The sequence below is a fragment of the Squalius cephalus genome, assembly GCF_949319135.1.
Source record: "Squalius cephalus genome assembly, chromosome: 16".
Taxonomy (NCBI): Eukaryota; Metazoa; Chordata; class Actinopteri; order Cypriniformes; family Leuciscidae; genus Squalius; species Squalius cephalus.
The window spans coordinates 31,643,139-31,660,238 of record NC_137137.1 but is presented as its reverse complement, the minus strand read 5'-3'; the positions used below and the strand labels follow the sequence as shown (position 1 = coordinate 31,660,238).

The 17,100-nt window shown below is 40.8% G+C and overlaps 2 protein-coding genes across 2 annotated transcripts in view; both read right to left on the bottom strand.

The window, feature by feature from the left end:
* The window catches only part of acsl2 (acyl-CoA synthetase long chain family member 2), a 33,065-nt gene extending 24,876 nt beyond the window's left edge, over positions 1-8,189 (bottom strand). Inside the window, exon 1 of the mRNA XM_079896199.1 lies at positions 7,966-8,189. The gene's annotated coding sequence lies outside the window, so the exon portion shown is untranslated. The remainder of the gene's footprint in view (positions 1-7,965) is intronic.
* Positions 8,190-9,472: 1,283 nt separating this feature from the next.
* The window catches only part of prkg1l (protein kinase cGMP-dependent 1, like), a 37,996-nt gene continuing 30,368 nt past the window's right edge, over positions 9,473-17,100 (bottom strand). The window contains exons 17-20 of the mRNA XM_079896240.1: positions 13,894-14,016; positions 13,592-13,651; positions 13,325-13,391; positions 9,473-9,604 (exon numbers count right to left, since the gene is read on the bottom strand). Of these exons, the coding sequence (XP_079752366.1) occupies positions 9,506-9,604; positions 13,325-13,391; positions 13,592-13,651; positions 13,894-14,016 (349 nt within the window). The 3' untranslated portion in view covers positions 9,473-9,505. The remainder of the gene's footprint in view (positions 9,605-13,324; positions 13,392-13,591; positions 13,652-13,893; positions 14,017-17,100) is intronic.

Here is a 17,100-nt window from a genome sequence, read left to right as displayed (position 1 = left end):
ATCCTGGGACTCCATTCACAGTCTCACAGTACTCACACTCACACAGTTCTCTCTCTCTCTCTCTCTCTCTCTCTCTCTCTCCCAAATAAACTCATCTCACCCCCTCTTCTCTAACCTCTCACCCACTTCCTCCCCCCATTAAAGAACAGGAGGATAAAGGATGATGTCATCACCCCTAGTCCTGCATTGGTATTCCCACAGTGAGGGAAAATGCCCCCTTCCCTCTCTTTCACTCCTTAAATGCCACCAAAGCAAGTGCCATGATGTTTGCCTCCAGAATACTTAACACTAGAGACACTGAAGCCAGCCAGAGTCACAACTAAATGTTTAGTATGGGACAGATATGGGGTTTGTAATGGACATGGATGATATCTAGACAGCTGGGTGTATATAAACAATACAACTTTATAACAACTAATGAGACAAAATATATATATATATATATATATATATATATATATATATCAATCACTAATGTTTACAATAACAGTAATAATATGGACTCGAAGTTCAAAACTGAAAATGTTTAGAAAAAAATTCCAATATCTTTGTACTCATATTTTATAAACTCATATTTTACTCCATAATAGGGCGGTCCTTATCAAGTCCAATTTTTTTTTGTGCAAAATGTTAGTGTCTTAACCTTTTAAACTGTTCCTTTTAACTTCAAAATTAGAAATATGCAAAAATGTTGACAAAAAAATGATATTTAGAGGTAGCTCAATCATGTGGAAGATTGCCTATGTTAAGCTGTGCGGCGTTATTGTGATATGCAAGTAATACTAAAAGTTGCTGCAAATGAACTACATTTTATTGAAATCAGAGCAACACTGACATGACAACAATGACAACAATCTCAAAAAAGCACAAAGTTTTCAACAATCCCTCGTTTCTGATGCTCAGCAGCCAGTGTTGACTTTTTGCAGTCTGGATAGATCCGTCTGTGATCTTCCACCACATGAAGGAGAAACTGCAGTTGTTCTTCAGAGTGTGTGAGATAGCCACTGTATTCTTGAATCAGAGCCACTCCTCTCTCGGTGTGATCATTGACTACTTTCATTGCATGGTTGCCTGTGCCTCCTGATAATCTGCTTGATTCGGCCAAAGTTCCGGGGCAATTTCAAGGAACGTAATGTAATTTTTTAAACCAAAAAATGTGCTCTAAACCCAAACAATAACCAAGGTGATCATCAATAGAAATATGTATTGATTCCACCAGGAAAGGTAAATCTGCTAAACCGGGTCATGGATGGATTCATTTGGATTTAGTTTCTACAATAAGTAAACTGAGATACGTATCTAAAATACATATTTAGGAATATATGGTGCATTAGATGCTTTTATGGAGATTTTTTTGGAATTTTACTAGCCAGGTACAATACCAAATCAAATGATCTGTTTTTACGAAAATCATCAAAATCTCAGAAAGTTTAAAGCTATTGAGCTACCAGTAATTATTATGTTACTGCCATAAAAACTGGCATGCTGTATTTTCTTATATAAAGGAACAATTTTAAGGGTTAAGAGCATGACAATTGGATACTTTAAAAATAAGGACCACCCTACTCCATAACCATTATTTATATATAAGTGGCATAGTTTATTATACTAATTATCATATGCTGTCATATTCAAAGAGTAAGTGCCTAATTTGGCACTTTAATAATGAATGAATGTGCAGTCACAGATGTGTGTATATCAGCTATTTAACAAGAAAATAAAATAAAAAATTATTAATCAGAACTAATTAAACATTTAAATATTTAATTTCTACAGTTTAGATTATGAAATTACTCTTTAAAATTATTTAAATGAATAATGCATTTGAAACAGAATGGAATATACTGAATTTCAAATTACATGCATGCTCAATAATAATAATAAAAACAAAATCTCTCTTTCATATACATAAATCTGATGTGATAAATATACCATACCGATCAAAATTCTGGGGTCGGTAAGATTTTTTTGTACGTTTTATTTGATCAAATATACAGTAATAACAGTAATATTGTGAACCTGTTACATTATTTACAATTAAAATGACTCATATTTTAATATATTTTAAAATGATATTTCTTTATTATTTAACATTTCAGTGTCGTATAATAATTCAGAAATCATTCTAATATGCTGATTTGCTGCTCAAGAAAGACTTGCGCTACTTAATATTTTTGTGGAAACCGTGATTTTTTTTTTTTTTTTCAGTCAAGTTAAAATAACAACATGCATTTGAAATTTATTTGAAATGACTTTTGATCAATGTAATGCATCATTGCTGAATAAAAGTATTAAATATTTGAACAGTAGTGTATATATCAAATGCATATTCATGTTAAACATGAGATTAATTGGATTATTAACATGCAAGTTTATTTATTTGACCATGCAACCGTGCAAAAAAAGAAAGAAAAAAAAAGCACTTTCTAAATTCCACAGAACTTTGTGAACCCTACATGTGGTCGCTTTAGAGGTGAGGGTTAAAGCAATGCAACTGCAAACAGCGACATCCCTTTTCATATGACCATCTCTGCACATCCCTCTCTCTGTCACAGGTCCACAAAAGCTGGAGATAAATGGATTTTGCAGAGATGACATCTGAAAATAATTACGCGTCACAGATGAGGACAGACCTCTCTCTTTCTCTCCCTCCCTCCCTCATTCGTAACGGCCATTGTTAGAGGTAGACAGGCACTATTGTGTGTTTCTGGCACTCACTTGGGAACTTAAACAGAACAAAGAGGGGAAAGAGCGACAGAGGCTATTACTCAAACTGGTGCTAAATGAACTAAAGCAAATTCAAAAGAAAGGCCTACAGATTTACAACCTGAAGAAAACTCAAGCACTCAAAACATCCACACGGTAGATATCAACAACTCACAAAGAGCAGATATATGGAGACAAATGTGGGATTTTAAATATTATGCAATTAAAGCAATGTTTTGGGTTCAACAAAACACAAAAATTCGACTAGTCCCCCAGTTTGTGTAAAAAACAAAACTCACTTGTTAGCATGCCTGTCTCCCATGCCGGAAACACAATTTAAATCTCGCTCTGAGCGGTGTGAGTAGAACTGGAGGGGTTACATTGGTGCCGTGACCCGGGTGGGAGTGAGCTAGTTAGAGCTAGTAAACCTCACCTCCTTGCCCTCAAGAATCGCACAAGAAACTGACGCTGTGGTCAGGCTGTGGCCTTTAGCGTACTTGTTAGTGTGCCTGCCTCCCATGCCGGAAACGCCGGTTTGAATGGCACTCGGAGCAAGTAGAAATGGAGGGGTTGCAGTGGAAAGTAACCATAGCAATGTCTCGAGGCTGTGAGACATGTTTTCATTTCACTGTGCTACTTTTCCATTGTTTTTCAATGTAAACATGCACGAGTTCGCATCTAGCTCTGCTGTGTTTTAAATGCTCATAGCAGCTTCGCCAGGAGCGCTCTTGCAGAGCTGCCATGTGCACTTATTATAGGCATCTTTGGGCATTATATTGGTTCAGCTGGACTGTGCACATGGCCTTTGTGCCAGTATCATGTTTATGCGGTCAAAATGTTTGCGCTACAGGGGTGGCACTGGCCACTGTGTACAGGTAGCTACGCCCCTGCTTGAGACAAAAAGTTCCAGAAAACATGGATTGTGGAAATTAGATGTGATGTATGGCCTTGAGACAGTACCTAACACTAGAACTGTCAAACACTTGGTACCAAAGTCGGTACTGAAATTTTAAAATTGTGACCCTTTGAGTGCTGGTGAGCGGAATCGTAAACACTTCTGATTGGCCATTGTGTTGACATGCTCATCGGATATGTCTGTGATTGGCTACAATGATCAATGCAAAATTTCAGTACCAACTTGTTACCGAAGTCTGTACTTTTTGACAACTCTACCTAATACACTATTTTCAGTCAAGTGCATAGGCAGTGTGTAAACCAATTTTAGGGTAAGGCTAGAGATGCACTTCCCCTTTAAAAAAATTAAATACATTTCCTTAAAATAGTTTCAAGTTACATGTCACCGCACAACCTACAGTACACATCCCAGCATAAACACTCCTGATACAATTTGTTATTAAAGCATCTATGTTCATAAACCACTGTTAATTTTAACAGAAAAGTTAATCACGATCTTACAAAGTTTCATTATAATCAATGAAACTGACTGCACAATGAATCTCTTATTTACATAAAGTCTACACTTTGTTATAATAAGAGCATTTGCTAGCGTGCAGAACCCTGAATCCACTCACCGCTCAAAACACAGAGATTTTTTTCGGTGCTAACTTAAACACCTCTGATTGGCGATCTGTTCAAGAAATCAACAGGTGATTGGCTACACTGCTAAACGCTGCAAAAACACGTCGAAAAGAAACCTTTCAGATACACACTGGATTGTTTGCCATAAGAGAAAACTGATCCTAGACCAGCAGTACTGAGCAGGGCTGCTTTTCTCAAAAGCATCATGAGTTAAGTTGATCGTAGAGACCATTGGTGGCAATGCTTCTATGATCTATAGGCTTATGATGGTATGGGGAACGCAGCCCAACTTTTCCCTCTAAAAGCAATCAGAAGCAGCAGCAGGCAGACTATAGCATCCTACGCTAGTCTGAAGTCCGTGGCCATGGAAAGGCAAACCTTGCCCAGCCTTACACACGCTCCGTCTATGGTCGAGTCAAATTATATAAGGTGTCTACCCAGGCTAAGGTCCATTAAGACCCTTATTAGTGTTGTTACGGGGTCTTCACATGTAGTGACAGGAAGCAAATGTTTTGCAGTTGTGATGCCAGGATGGTGTTGTTTCCTGTGTCGAACACTTAAACCGCATTTTCAGTTTGAAGTCGTAAAATTGTACCCATTAAAAAGCATCATAAAACATTATAGGTTGTAGTTCAGAGAAGAAACCTCAGGCAGTGGGATGTTAGTGTGCTTCTGTTCAAGTACTTGGGTCTTTCATCAAGGGTCATTTTACAGCACAATGTTGTGGAAATGTTGTGACGGGAGAAGCCACTTGGATGAATAAAGAAACGCCTTGAGCACATTTTGTGCTGCTGACATGACTGATACCTCAGATCATGTGCCTTATAGCTGAGAGGCGTTATGTTCCTTTTCTAAGCGATCAGACGAAGTTTTGCTTGGTGGATAAAAAGAGTAAACCCAGAACACCCTAGCAACTGTATAGCATGATTCATAGCTAATTTTTGCCTAAATATGTCTGAAGACAAAAGAAAATACAGCTATGTATCTTGTGTACTGGACAAGGTATCTCATTGTGATCTCCATTTGTCAGCATCTTGTTTCATTTCAACAGATATACGGCTGGATTGAACTCCTCAGTATGTATGGAACAAATGCTAAGTTTGATTTTGTGACCAAACTGCCCTGATCGCACACATAGCATGGCTGAACCTCTTACAATGTCAACAAAACCTCAGCTCAAGAACAACAGGCACATTGTTAGAACAAAGACCTTCAGCATCCAGAACGAACATCCGTTCCCAAGTGTGTAAGGTAAAACCTCACCAGTTAAGAGAAGGAATGTGTGAATGGAGAATGACAAGAACTGAAAGAGCCCATTGGAAAGAAAACTTTAATGAGATCTCCTTAAAGGTGCTCTAAGCGATGTTGGCTGACGTCACTTCTTGTTGACGTTCAAAGTATTGTTAAACAAAACGGAAGCTAGCTCGACCCTCCCTCCTCCTCATCCTGTCCCCTCCCCCTCCTTTCCGTGCTTTTCCGATGTAAATTCGGGACTTCGCACGTTCCTTCTCCTTTTCCCTATTCTTTGCTATTTGTTCATCGGAACGTCGTCTCTTTGGTTGTGTGTCGGCCATATCAAAATTCAAGAGAATATAATTCTAACGTTAGTCGTTGTCGTTGTCTAGGACATCTCTCCTTTAGCTAACTTCCCTCTTCATGCTTCTCTCTCCTTCACTCCCCACACCACCCTTCATGTGCACGCACACTAACCCCCCAACACCCACCCACAAATCATTCTTGTCGGTTATTGGCTGGAACACTGTTTGTTATGTTTCGTGGTCCAGGCTGGGCCAGTTTGTTTTTGTTGCCGTTTGTGGAGCCTGGGCTGTCTACAGAGACCACGTTTCTTTACAGTGTGTTCAGGGGACAGGCAGCTAGCGGATAGTGAGGAGATGTTTGGTGTATGTGACAAAACAATTTTGATGCGTGACATCGCTTAGAGCACCTTTAATATATCAATTGTTTCTCATTAACAGCAATTACATTAATTAAGAATTTTGCTAGAGACACAAATGCTTGATATTTAATTGACTGAAAACATCTCAATTAAGTTTCCTAAGTAACAAATGAGCAACCTTTGGACAGTAACAGGGATGTGAAATGGCAGGTTCACAGGATATGATGTCATATGAAGTGGGTTCTGGAAGTGGCATTCCAGGGGATTTGAAAGGGAATATGATGAGGGAATGAGAGAGCGCAGGAGATCCGAGCGCCTGCCCAATGGTTAATGAATGAGGGAGGGGGTGAATGAGAGAATGGCCCGGGTGTTCTCTGGCTGTGATTCCCAAATGAAGCATGAAGAACACAGAATCACACTGAAAAGGTTTAGAGAAGAGAGGGATGAGGGAATGGGGAGGGAGTTGCATCACAGCGGACAAATTAACTGTCTGGTAGCGGAAGAGAAATGTGGAAAAGCAGTGATGCATCCTCGTGTCTGAAATGTAACTGTGTCAACCTGTAAGTGGAAGTAGGTTATGTTTTTACACTGGAAAACACAATGTTTCACAATATCACTATGGTGAAAAATCATAATGCGTCTCATCCTACAGGTGGCTTTTACTTTCATGGCTTTATGAGTCATTTTAAAGCGCTACCAACATGAATTCTGGATTGTGTGAGTGTGTTACACCAGCACAACCTTATTCAGCATGACTAGACATGCCACACACATGCACAACATCTACAGTGCTTCGCCAGTCCTCTGCTCAGCGGGCAAAACTGGCTCTTGCTCTAAAGCAGAGTGTTTCAACCACACTATTTTGCTGGCAGCATTTTATATTTTTGTTGCCTTGACAAACAGCAAGCACACCCTTACTTCAGTATAATATTGATCAAAATCACACCCAAATGAGCCGGCACAACATTAAGCACTGAATCTATACACAATACTAGAAAATAATAAAGTTTATTCAAAGTAGCCATCTAACAATTAAGCCTATCTAACCAAAAAGTGGCACTATGGTAGGCAATATTGATTGTATCACATGGTACTTTGAGATACTACCATGGTACATATAAAAATAATAATAATAATACATTTTAAAAAAAATACAATGGTAGTACCATGGTAGCCTACTTTTTGGTCATTTTAGTGGATGTGACATTTGTTGTCTTCAAGCTCAAAGAGATGTCTTATCAGAATAACAGGTTTTCACTAACGTTTGACAACCAGAAAGTTTCTTAATATCTAGTTGAAAGTATAATAGGCCTATGTGTACTGTATGTGTGCGTGTGTTTTGAAAAGGGACATTAATGACATGAATTGCAAGGAAACCATTTTAACAATACCTTAAAATGTTACTACTTAAATCTGTTAAGTATTAAATTGTTTAAAAGTATTTATAAGTAATTTAGACATTTGCCACGGCGCGCTTGTTTACAAAATACGTGCACGTGTCACGCGATGACGCCAAACTACATTACGAAATCATTTCATATAAAATCATTTCACTCACTCCACAGACGATGTTTGAACGTTAAAGTAACTATTAAACAACAGATGTATTGCTAAACAAACCAAACGTTGAATTATAAACAGGACAACGAGTAGCCTAAGTGATGAATGAATGAATGAATCGAATTTCCATTGATGAATTTGGCAACTTCTCCCGTACAAACAAAATTCTTCTTCTCTCAGAAACTACGACGTTTTTCTACATTTTTCTACAAAATCGCTGTATTTACACAAAGTGTAAAAGTTTTGAAGAAACTGGCTCTTACCTGTGTGTGGAATCTGAGTCGCCCGTCCTCCAAAAGTTTCTCTATTCTCCTCAGACTGTGCTAAATCCCTCCCGGACCCCAGAGCCAGTGTTAAGTCCCTCACAAACACGCCCTCGCTCCCCCCTTCAGTCAGCTTGCCTCAGGCCAAAGCCTCCTCAAACTTCTCCCAAGTTTTCAGAATACTTCCTCATCCAATTATGTGCGTGCTTTAACATATTTTTTGGCAACATCTTCCAGGTCTATCAGAACCGGGAAACGTATCCTTTGTGAGCTAGTTTCCATACTGATATTATATTGTTAACTTTAATTCACACAAATCAAAACTATTTTACTTTTAGGTGATTGGTTATCATTGGTTTATCAGCATTTTTGCACGTTTCATTATGTTTTAATGCATTATATATATACATATATATATACTTTTATATATATATATATATATATATATATATATATATATATATATATATATATATATATATGTGTGTGTGTGTGTGTGTGTGTGTGTGTGTGTGTGTGTGTGTGTGTGTGTGTGTGTTAAAGGGATAGTTCACACAAAAATGTAACATTTCTGTCATTATTTAATCACCCTCATGTCGTTCCAAACCTGTAAGACTTTCGTTCATTTTCGGAGCACAAATGAAGATCTTTTTTGATGAAATCTGAGAGCTTTCTGTCCCTCCATTGACAGCTAGGCAACTACCAGTTTGACGCTTCAAAAAGTTCATAAAGAGATTGCAAAATTATTGAATTGATTATGAATTGAGTGGTTTAGTCCAAAATGTCTGAAGAGGAAAGATTAGATGAATGTGATCATTTATGTTTGGGCCTGAAATCGCTGATACAACCTTTAATGAAATGATGATCTTTTTCTTTCTTTTATTTTGCAGTTCTTTTACAGTTTAAACTGGCATGTAAAAACTGGACCAGTATGGAGAGAAATAATTGTATTTTCAAATATCCGGTAGAACCCTATATTATACTGGAATAATGTTCAGCTATTGGGCAGTTAAAGGAAATCTCAGAGGAACTAGAAGTTTTCTGTTGAACAATGTAACGAATCCACAAAATTTTACCTGTGGCGAAATCTGCATGGGGAAACATTTCGCCTTCATGCAAAATTTGCGATCGCGTGGATTCCTATTGAAATGAATGGATTTTAATCAGTAAAAATGTGTTGAACAATGGTAAATGTGTAATCACAATAGTCTAGAAACATGTTAATAAGTTAACACAAAAACATGTTGTAAAAGTTGGAATCCTTAAAAAAAAAAATTCTTTAGTATTCTTTAAAATTGTTTCCAAATGAAAGAAACCCAAAAGGGATCATGTACAATTGCATTTTTCAGAGACATATTTTGAAGTAATTCCATCATTGATTAAGTCCTGGAGCTGTGTACAGGCGCCTGCATTGGTTTTCAACTCAGAAGAAATTAAGTAAATAACCAGCAGCAAAGTTAATGCAAAATTAACACCAGAGACTAATAATTATTATTATTATTATTTTCAATTTACATCATGCATATCACCATGGTACAAATCAAAAGTCTATATCACAGCCAGAATCATCCAATGATGCTTCTTCAGTGTGGGTTTCATCCAGGAGAGCTGGTCCTCCGTGATCAGAGACAGAGGGAACCTGTAAAAAAGTTAAATATTTGAACTTGACAGATGCATCATTTGAAAGAGCTGTTTGTTATATGTTTAAGTATAAGCTGAATGTGCCCTTAAGGAAAGAGGTTCCCTTTCAGTCGCTCGACGTAGTCGACGTGGTGACTGATTGGGATCACGCTTAGGGAGCCTGTCACGCTTAGGGAGTGTCCCTCTGTAATGGACCGACCAGACGTTTCATTCAGGGTCCCTCCAGAGGACAGGATGCCGATTGCAGCATCGGAGGGTGAGATGAGCTTTGGAGATGATGACTCGGCTGTGTTATTCCCTTCGGGGAGTGTAATGTTGCCCGAGCCAGATCCACAGTTGTCAGCTATGCTGAAATGGGCTGCCGAGGCTGTCGGGCTGAGTGAGCTTCACAGTTCTCTGCTGCCCTAGAGCAGACGGAGGCAATCCGGCATATCCTGCTCCGGCGGCCCACTGCTGCCATCACCCCGCCGCCGGTGGCAGTACCTCCGCCTGCTCATCCCCCTGCTGCCGCTTCCGCTCCCGCTGGGCCACCCCAGCAGCCTTCACCCAGGCCTCAGCGGAGAGCCAGCCGTAGACAGACCACCCAGGAATGGGGGGATGAGCTCTTCAGGTATTTACCGTTCTGCCGCTGGCTCCCCTGAATTGTCAAAAGAGCAAATTCCTCCGTTCCTGGATACCAAAAGGGTCAGACTGACTGTGTGCGACCCTGTAAAGCTATGTACCCCTCAATCCCCTCTTGTGTCGCCAGCCGGCAGCGGTTCGAGGACCCAACTACGCCTTCTCCTGCACCCCCAGCCGACCCATGGAGACAGGTAAGTGTTGCATTGCACACTCAGACCTCACTTTGGGCCGCCCCCGGGCCTTCCGAGCCAGGTCCCTGTCCTCCACCTTGCTGCCCCACTCCAGGTACGTCTGTGGTGCCTCTGGTCCCGCCTCACAGAGGAACGTGTCTGGTCAGTGCTGAACTGCCTGAATACTGTCAAGAGCAGAACAGTGGTCCCACTGAAACTTTTTCAGAGGCTCCTGGGGCATACGGCAGCCGCAGCCGCAGTAATGCTGGGATCTGGATGGGCCCCCAACTGCATTGGCACATCAATTGCCTCGAGTTGGGCTGCAGTACACCTTGCTTAGAGATGCCTCAAAACGCCCCTGCTCGGCAAGCATGTACTGGTCCGTACGGACAACACTGCGACCGTTGCGTACATCAACCATCAAGGTGGTCTACGCTCCCGTCGCATGTCACAACTCGCCCGCCACCTCCTCCTATGGAGTCAGAAGCATCTGAAGTCGCTTCGTGCCACTTATATTCCTGGCCTGCTCAATCGTGCTGCCGACGAGCTCTCACGACAGCCTGTGGCCCAGGGAGAGTGGAGACTCCATCCCCAGGCAGTCCAGCTGATCTAGGACCACTTCGGGGCCACACAGATAGATCTGTTTGCCTCTCCGGACTCGTCACATTGCCAGTTGTTTTACTCCCTGACCGAGGGGACCCTCGGCACGGTTGACTGGCACACAGCTGGCCCCGGGGCCTCCGCAAGTACGTGTTTCCCCCAGTGAGCCTTCTTGCACAGACACTGTGCAAAGTCAGGGAGGAAGAGGAGCAGGTCTTGCTAGTTGCCCCTTATTGGCCCAATCAGACCTGGTTCCCCGAACTTATGCTCCCTGGTCCATTCTTCTGAGGGAGGACCTTCTCTCTCAGGGAGGGGGCACCGTATGGCACTCCATGTCTGGTCCCTGGACGGGACGCGGAGGTTCTAGGTGACCTACGACAATCAGTCGTAGACTCCGTCACTTCTGCGAGAGCACCCTCTACGAGGCATGCTTACGCTCTGAAGTGGAACCTGTTCGTTGAGTGGTGTTCTTCTCACTGAGAAGACCCCCGAAGATGTTTGATCGGCGCTGTGCTTTCTTTCCTGCAAAATGGCTTGGAGCGAGGACTGTCTCCCCTCCACTCTAAAAGTGTATGTTGCCTCTATTGCCGCACATCACGATGCAGTGGATGGGAGATCCGTGAGAAAGCACGACCTGATCATCAGGTTCCCGAGGGGAGCGAGGAGACTGAATCCACCTCGCGCCCCCTCTATACCATCTTGGGACTTATCTCTGGTGTTGACCGCACTGCAGAGACCTCCCTTTGAGCCACTGCAGGCAGCTGAGTTAAAAGTCCTGTCTTTAAAAACAGTTCCCCTGCTTGCTTTGGCCTCCATCAAGTGGGTAGGGGACCTGCATGCATTTTTGGTCGACGAATCGTGCCTGGAATTCGGGCCGGCTAACTCTCACGTTATCCTGAGACCCCGGCCTGGATATGTGCCCAAAGTTCCTACCACTCCCTTTCGGGACCAGGTGGTGAACCTGCAAGCGCTGCCCCCGGAGGAGGCAGACCCAGCACTGGCTTTTCTCTGTCCCGTCCGCTCCTTGCCGTTATATGTGGACAGAACGCAAAGCCTCAGGACCTCAGATCCTGATCCTCAGATCCAGACCCTGCGGGCTGGATGTGGCTTCCGTAGCGTCCCTCCTTCCATCAAAAGGGCACACTTTCCCAGTGTTATCCAAGTCTAACTGAGTGGGTCTTGCGGAACAGGAGTGACTTTCCTGGCCTAAGCCCTGTCCTATCTCCGCCTCAATAATGCGGGGGGTCAGGAGGCTTTTTCTAGGCACTGGTGGCAGCACTAGTGGCGTTTTAATAAGGATCCCAATCAGTCAACACGTCGACTATGTCGAACGTGAGCGACTGAAAGGGAATGTCTCGGTTACAAATGTAACCCTCGTTCCCTGAAGGAGGGAATGGAGATGTAGTCCTGTCGCCACTACTGCTGGTTCATCGCTGAATCTGGGCTCCGTTCGGCTCCTCAGCGAAAAACAAGTGGTGAGTGTGTAACGAGTATTGATTTGTAACCTGTTTTTTTTTTTTTTTTATTCCCACAAAATCCTTATGGTTTTTGTTGGAAATTAATATGCATATGTGAGAAAAGAAAAGGGCACGTGGCGCACTCTTGCTTCAGTCCGCGGAAGGTCTGAGCAGAGCGAGGTATGCATTTCGTTCACTCATGTTGAAAAGTGTGTTAAAAGTGGGAAAAAAGTCACTAATTAATTGATCAGTGTTGTTAATATGTAAATGAGTATGCATGTGAGTTATCTTTCCTTTAAAGCGGTTTTATCTGCGGAAGTGGAATTTTAACCGAGTGAATGCAGTGTGACGTATATTAGTGTAAAAGTTGGCCTGTGAAGCGTGACTGCTAATTTCTCTACTGTGTTCAAATATTTGGCAGGAGCAGGCTTGATTACCCAACTTTGATTATATGCAACGATTTAACTGCATTTTCCCAACTCATGCAGATAAAAGAACCACTGAACCAGCAATTCGACTCCAGTCTTTTTTCAGCATCACAGCATCACACCACCACACCACACAATACAACACGTGCAATACAACACGAGAGACACGTGCGCGCGTCCAGACCGGCTACACGTGCATCTGTTTCCGTGTTTATACCCGCGCTGCGGGGCGGAGCGCGAGATGCAAATCTCACACGCCAATGTGCATTGGCTCGTTTTATCAATACTCGAAGATGACTGGCTGCCTAAGCGTGATCCCAATCAGTCGACACGTTGACTATGTCTCCATTCCCTCCTTCAGGGAACGAGGGTTACATATGTAACCGAGACGTTCAGTTGGGCCAGTGCTCTCGACTGTACAGTATTCTCTGATGCTGCTCACGTTTGGTATTACTGGCGGAGTCAATGTGCCCTTCTGAAGTCCTTCCCAGTCAAAGCCTTCAAACCACCTGAGAAACACAACACAAGTTAATCAGTGCAGAAAATAAGCCGGCACTTAAAAACAGAGCAGCTTTCTCTTCTTTACTTTGCTCTTTTCTTTTCCACTCATCTAATCTCACGAATCCTTCCCCTTCTCACCCCACACCAATCCCTTCTATTCCATCTGTGCAAATATATTTGATGAAGAGCACAAATGAGCAAGACTCACATGTGTTTGCAGATGTCCTTGACCCCGTTCCTCTGTCCCAGTCTCTCTGTGGGGTTCAGCCTGGAAATGGGGTGACAGATGATAACAGACTCAGACACACAAACCCCAAAGAGTATGTAGTGCACTGCTATCTATCTATCTATCTATCTATCTATCTATCTATCTATCTATCTATCTATCTATCTATCTATCTATCTATCTATCTATCTATCTATCTATCTATCTATCTATCTATCTGTCTTTTCTCAATGTTTTTCTTCTTCTCATACAGGTAGAAACTGTGAGTAAACACTCTACTTTACCTGCAGAGGCTCTTGATGAGATGTGCTGCAGTCCTGCTGATGGTTTTGGGGAACTCTAGCTCCTCTGTTCCCTTCAGAGCTGCTGTATAAACCTTCAGCTGCTCTGAGCCAGAGAACAGGGGGCTGGAGAGGTGGAAACAGTTGTGATATGCTCCTTTAACATTTAAAACATGTTATAAAAACATGAACTGGAAACACTGTTATAGTAATAATAGCAATGGAGTCATAGCAGGCAAGATGCAGGGTTTAAAAGCAGAAATATGAATAAATAAAAAGTTTAATTTAAACGTAAAGTTTACAATTTCCTTTTGAAGTTGGTCTACTTTTAGAGGAATGTAAGTGTGCTATATCTGGATAGGTACTTCATGTTCCTCTCATGTCGTTTACTGCATTTTTGCACAGATACCAAGCAAAAGTAGCCAGAATTACTTTGATCACATTATGAGTTCATGTTAGTCAGTTTCACTCTAGCATGTGCAAATGTTTAAAGGGATAATTCACCCCACAATTAAAACTGTCATAATTTACTCACCCTTATGTCATTCAAAACCTATAAGACTTCATCTTCTGAACATTAATTAAAATATTCATTTTATATTTTCTAATATTTTGGGCCCATCCACTGAAAGTCCATTCACCCAAATGACTTTTTTGAATGCTTCAAAGGAATTGAGTGGTTTAATCTAAGTCTCCTGAAGAGAAAAATGCTTTATATGATGAAAAGCTTAATTTAGGCCTTTATTAATATGTGAAAACAAACCTCATTGCTTTTCCATATTTGATGTATTCTACGTATGATTGCTTGCCTAAATGAAATCTGTCAATGATGACAGAATTTTCTTTTTTTGGTTATACTTTCAAAACATTATTTTGCTGTGCTGCCCACTTTCTCGCTTATCTTCCATTCTAAATATATTTACTGGTAACACTTTTCCCATTGTTTATGCATGCTGAAGATTTTGTCATAAGTACTGTCTGTGGTCTTCGACAGCATGCTTGTGCTACACATACTTTAAAAATTATTATGTGTTGAAGATTTCTTTTAAAATAGCTCAGACGAAAGCTACAAATAGACCCAGGCATGTCGTTTTAGCATCAATTGGACACAGATGAAGGGGTATCCCAAAAATGTCACCTTTTCGCTCAGCACTTTTTGGGGGTTTTGTAGGATTTTTGTCCTTGGAAACAGTGTGTCAGTTCTTTTTCTTTTTTGAAAATAAACCAGAATATCACTTGATTCTTATTTGACTAAAAATGTTGCACTGAATGTTGATACCAACAATGGATGGAAACAATATAAGAGGGAGAGAAGGAAGAGGATGTGGAAGATGAGGAAGAGGACGAGGAAGAGCAAGGTGTGGAGAATGTTGTCAAGGCTGGATCTGGCTTTAGGGTTTTTCCCTTTGCCCAACACATTGCCCAACATGAAGACATGAAGCTGAAGCAGAATAAAATCTCTCACTGACCGTGATTTTACAGTTGCACAACTCTTCTGAGCGTACTGTAACATGCTTTTCATTAGAGTTTTTTACTCTAACCTTTTTGGCTTTTGCAGTTGGGTCACTGTATTTTCACAGTATGCAAGAGCTGAATATACAGACATTCAATAGGCCTACTATACAATATTCAGTACAATACTATACTTGCAGTGCAAACATTTTACAATTTATTCACCTTACTGTAAGTTGTCATTACTATACTTTTTAACGTAATTGCATTTTTTTTTACTTTGATACAAAATACTTTTTTTCTCTAACTGTATGCTTTGGATTCAGTGTTCTCCATTTTTTGATTTAGTGTCTAACGGATGATCTGTAGAGTTTATAATATTGATTCGCTGTGTGCATGATCTGAAAGCATTGTTTGATTTTGAGCACAGATAAAATAGTTTTGAGGCAATTGTTTGATTTTGCCAGAAGAGTCAGAGGTTCTCTGAATGTGGGTTGAAAATTTGGTTTTGTGTTTAAGGTTTTGAGAAAGTGAGTGATGGTTTCAAGAAATGTGTTTTAGCAATTCAGAAAAACTATAATGAATATGGCAGTCAAGTCAAGTGACTTGACTACCATATTCATTATAGTATTTATTATATAATAATAAATACCATATTATTATAGTCTATATTCATAATGAATATAGACTACCACAATTGATGCTAAAATAGCTCTTCTAACCATATAGATTGTTTCAAAGCAGCTTTACAGTGATAATAGGAAATTAAAGTAACAGATATTGTTTTGGCTTTACAGCAGCTCTAGAATAAAGTTATTGTCCAGCTAACGTTAGTTTTTGATTATTTCACTTTCGTTTCAAAGATCATTAGTTATTAACTTAGGGGCCGCTTACACGACACCGTTTTAACAGAAAACTGTTAATGGGTTCTTGCCGTTCATTTGCACGACAACAGTGTTTAGTGGCTCGAGAACGCAAACTTTGAAATAGGTTCCAAGGTGCAAGGTTTGAAAAGTTTTGAAAAATGTAGAAAACTTTTATCATCTCAGCGTAAACTTCAAAAACGTGAATCTGTGAAAATGGTGATGGCGTGCACATGCATATTACGTGTTTAGTCTATAGGTATGCGCGTTTGAATAAATATGTGCGCAGGCACGTAGTCTTTCTTTACAAATTGATATTGCCAAATTACTTATTACTTATTAGTAATTACTTACAAATTACTAATTACTATTTCCGCGGATCCATGCGAACTGAAATAATTTTGCAATGTTGCTGTAGTTGGTCTTGGTGGGCTAGATCTGCTACACTGCTCCTGCAGAGCAAGTATGAACTTGCTATTGCCAATAGATACACAGACATGCTGCTGTGAGCATGTAAAATATGCTGCTGCATAAATAGGCAGACATAAACCTGATAGCAAATCTAGACAGGTGGTGCTGGGGGAGGGGTTCAGAGGAACTCTAATTACTAACTTGCAGCGAACATGGAACCAGACTATTTAAATGTTGAGCAAGCAATCTCATTGGCTTATATACACTCACCTAAAGGATTATAGGAACACCATACTAATACTGTGTTTGACCCCCTTTCGCCTTCAGAACTGCCTTAATTCTACGTGGCATTGATTCAACAAGGTGCTGAAAGCATTCTTTAGAAATGTTGGCCCATATTGATAGGATAGCATCTTGCAGTTGACGGAGATTTGTGGGATGCACATCCAGGGCCTCTCTTGTAGCCTCTTTTTCCTATTTGTAG